At 45.6% G+C, this 3868-nt stretch overlaps 1 protein-coding gene across 1 annotated transcript; it reads right to left on the reverse strand.

Annotated features, from left to right (window-relative positions):
- Window positions 1-323: 323 nt before the first annotated feature.
- On the reverse strand, window positions 324-2396 carry LOC123964983 (collagen alpha-6(VI) chain-like). Its single transcript, XM_046041597.1, has 4 exons — window positions 2356-2396; window positions 2241-2277; window positions 2026-2037; window positions 324-862 (listed from the first exon to the last, which is right to left on the reverse strand). Exon 4 carries the CDS (start codon window positions 810-812, stop codon window positions 339-341), a length of 474 nt encoding a protein of 157 aa, XP_045897553.1. The 5' UTR covers window positions 813-862; window positions 2026-2037; window positions 2241-2277; window positions 2356-2396; the 3' UTR covers window positions 324-338.
- Between the last annotated feature and the right edge of the window lie 1472 nt (window positions 2397-3868).

The following is a 3868-nucleotide window of genomic DNA, read 5'->3' on the forward strand; positions in this document are numbered from 1 at the left end:
CCTGGCATTCGTTGAGATCAAATCTCGGTTGTCTGGAGCAAAACCTGTGCGCGAGTAATTTGAGTTGGCCTTTAATCAGATAACGTGTCTGGATATAGATGGCATTTTTATTTTCCAGCTGTAAATGGGGTGCTGCGTGTGTAAAATAAGTCGATAAAGATGATTAAATTAGTCAAAGTTAAATGACCAACGTAGTTTGCCATGTCTCTCAGCCACATCACAGTAAGAATGTGTTTCTCTGTGATTCTCTAATCAAGTGACCATCTTAAAGGGCAAAACTAGACCACAGTCTTGATATTTGAATTACACGCTACGGGTCACAGGTCAGTCTCGGGGCCTCAGCTAGTGAACCGATGAATCAAACCTACCGCCATCGCTCGACTAACAGCCGGCTCGTTCCTCAGAGAGATCACTGCCGGGAAGATGTTGCGGGCCCGGTACTCCATCATGGCGGTCACAATCTCCGAAGCGTCCTGTGACGGCCCAGTGGAGAAAAAGACGGCCACCTTCCTCAGCCTGCCTCCTGAACGTGTACGTTTGAAGAGGTTCTGACCCACAAAGCGCATGGCGGCCCCCAGATTACGCCTGTTTGTCGTCCTCTCCAGGGCGATGTTCTTCACAGCTTCGATCAGATGGTTCTTGCGCCGGTAGTCCTGGAAGCGGATCAGGTACTTGGTGTAGGCGCTGTAAGCCACCACAGCGACGCGAGCGCCCGTCGGACAGTTGGTCTCGGCGATGGTGATGTCCTCCAGCAGGGAGAGGAGGGCGGCGCGCTGCCTCTCGAAGGCTGCGGGGGACACTTCGGCGGACATGTCCACAGCGAACACCAGCTCGGTGGGGTAGGCCGGGCAGGCTGATCGACCTAGAGGAGGTAATGATGTTGAGAAAAGTGGAGAATAAAGTAACATCCGTAAATACAACCCAAAACACCAGAACTACAAATGTGTGTCCAGACAACCATTTTTAGAGGTTGTATTCAAAGTCAACTGAAAGACGCGAACAGTGAACCAACAGAAGTGTCATTTCAGGGCCAGTAAAGACACACAAACTTTCAAGGTTGTTTAAAGTGAATAAACTTTAGAGACAATTTAAATTAAGCAAAGCATACTTAAAAACAATAACAAGAATGTTCGTGGTCACTAAAACCTGCTTTCACAGGGTGGTATAATGTGTAAAACCCTCAAATTTTCAATCACGAGGCGTGAAGTCTGTCAGCCATCGCCCATCCTATGCAATAAAAATAAAACAATGCATTCCATATAAATCACAGTGAGTTGCTTAAGAAACCAAAGGCAGCAGGGAAAAGAGTGCTTAAATGTACTGGTTCTGCATCTTGGCACATTGTACCTTCGACAGAACGGAATTCCCTGCACAAAGGGTGGCACGGATCGGCCTGAATTTTCTGGGAAACCTAGACCTGAAATAGGTGGGGAAGGCCGTCCCTGCGATCTTAGTGCAGACTTTTACAATGCATTGTAGTCTGTTCCGGTTCTTTCCTGAAAGTAAAGAGCAGGGATCTGAATGGAGGAGGGAGCAATGTGAGTGAGATCCACGTGTCTGTGTAAGTTTATGGATAAACTATAAACTGTTCATCCATCCGTCCATCTTCTGAGGTTTTGGGTCGCAGGGGCAGCAGGCTGGACAACCGTCTTCTGGCTCCTCCTGGGGGATCCTGAGAATTTCCTTTTCCAGATGAGGTATATAAGCCCTCCAGGGAGTTCTGGGTCGACTCCAGGGTCTCTTGGCAGTTAGACGTGCCGACAAAACCTCCAAAAGGAGGCGCCCAGGAGGATCCTGATCAGACGCCCTAATCACCTCAACTTCAATGCAAAAGGAGCGGCGGCTGATCTGCGAACACCCCCCCAGGAGGTCTGAACTCAGGCTGGGTTTGGGAGGAGGCCGGAGGAAGTTACCTTTCCCAAGATGATTTTACTCTTTCGGCCTCTCTCCTGTAAACCTTAGAGCTGAAGTCTTGTTTCTGTACTTACCCTGTTGTTCTGAGTGACAAAATAGAGATGTACGTACCGTGGCAGCATGCTGTGTGGAGGAGAAAAATAATATTTAGAGTTACAGGAGCAGTGCACACATTTGTTTTCACTTTGACATTCCAGAAAGTCATGTTTTCCCCCAAAGAAACGGGAGTAAAGTCACAAATGTTTGTTTTGTATCTTAAAAATACAACAAATGATTACCTAACTACATGAGGACAAACAAAAACAAATGTCTCCTGAGACACTTACGGCAGTTGTCTCTGATGTAGGTGATCAGCTCGCAATCCTGAGACAACAGGACAGATGTTGTGTGTAAAGAGAATTCATGAAGTTGGCAGGTGAGGTGAATTTAAGGTGGACTTACAGACTTGCTTTTGCCTCCAGGAGGACCTCTGGGACCCTGGACGGAAGGAAAGGAGGCATATTGGTGAACTTGACGGTTATTTTCAGTCATATCATTTAATACTGGGATTATCCAGAGAGGGATTTCAGGTCAGGCGCCTTCTGATGCTGAAACAAGAAGCCTGATATTCAGCTAAGCTGTTTACGTTACATCTCCCGCTGCTCTGAGAGTAAAGGCGGTGGGGTTTTCATTTTCACTGACGATGAAGATTAAACTCCAAATGACAGCCTGAAATACGATTCTAATTCTGAACTGCTGTGCAAAAAGGGACAACAACAACGCCTTTTTAGTATAAGGAAACTTGCCAAAGACCATACTGACATGACTCTAATGACACTGTTCTACAGAGCTTTCAGTGAATCTACCAGCCGCTGGTGTGGCAACCTTGGTACCAAAGAGAAAAATGCCCCGGCTAGGCTTGTTAACATGGCCAATAAGATAGAGGGAGTTCAGTTCAGTCGTCTGAATTATAAATTCATTAAGCAGGTGCTTACAAAAGCAACGACCATTTGCTCAGACAGTGCCTAGAGCATACACCGTTACAGTCTGGCCTGAGCTTAAAGGTCTCTGTTGCCATGAAAAACAGGTTTCAGAAATCCTCCATCCCTGTCCCCATTCAAGCCTCCAATGCCAACAGCAGAAGGAGGTAACCGCCTTACTGATGTTAGGTGGAATAATGCTCTTATTGGTTTAAAAATGTGTTAAACTGTAATGTACCTTATCCGAGGCATTTGAAACATATTTTATCTGTAGTGCTATAGTAGTGCAATATATCTATTTGTAGCACAAAATATTGGTGGTGCAACATATTTGTAGTACATTATAGCTTGTCCATTGTGTTGACCTCGAGGTGGCTCAGATGCAAAGACTAAAACGAACACACAATATCTCGTTGGGTGGTGCTTAGGGTTGGATATCGTTTAAAATTTTACGATACCAGTACTTAAACCAGTACCTTTAAAGTGATACAGATAGAGTACTTTATTCGATACCTTGCATACTGTTGAAGCCGTAGTAGTTGACTGGCAGCCTATCATTTATTTTTATCGGTTGTTATGAACAAGCAACGTGATCTATTTTATTTTTTCTTGTGTCAAATAACTGTTGGATAAAAGGAATCGGAAACTGTATCAGATCCTCCTCATTAGTTCATCCTCACAAAAGCCTTTAACTGACGTGATGGCACGCAGAGATCGATCGGTGACAAGTGGTGTGAACAGCAAATAAAAATGTACAGAGAAGTGTTCAATGATCCCAGAAGATGAACCCAACGGAAAGCCGAGCTTGTGCTGATAAACTTGTGAGGAGCACGCCTGAGATGCAGCCGAAGGTGAGCGGCTGTTAAAACCACACATGGACTCGGCGCGTTCAGGCCTATTTTATACAGTTTATGGTGCAGGCACATGAGGAGAAAAGGGCGAGCTCTTCTCTTTCTTTCGGTGTGTTGCTTGCGTGTTTGGCTGCAAGCAAAAAC

The sequence above is a fragment of the Micropterus dolomieu genome, unplaced genomic scaffold (assembly GCF_021292245.1).
Source record: "Micropterus dolomieu isolate WLL.071019.BEF.003 ecotype Adirondacks unplaced genomic scaffold, ASM2129224v1 contig_7751, whole genome shotgun sequence".
Lineage (NCBI taxonomy): Eukaryota > Metazoa > Chordata > Actinopteri > Centrarchiformes > Centrarchidae > Micropterus > Micropterus dolomieu.

What these genes read in the sequence shown, in the direction of transcription:
- LOC123964983 (XM_046041597.1), bottom strand. Translation starts at nt 812, where the DNA reads ATGTCCGCCGAAGTGTCCCCCGCAGCCTTCGAGAGGCAGCGCGCCGCC.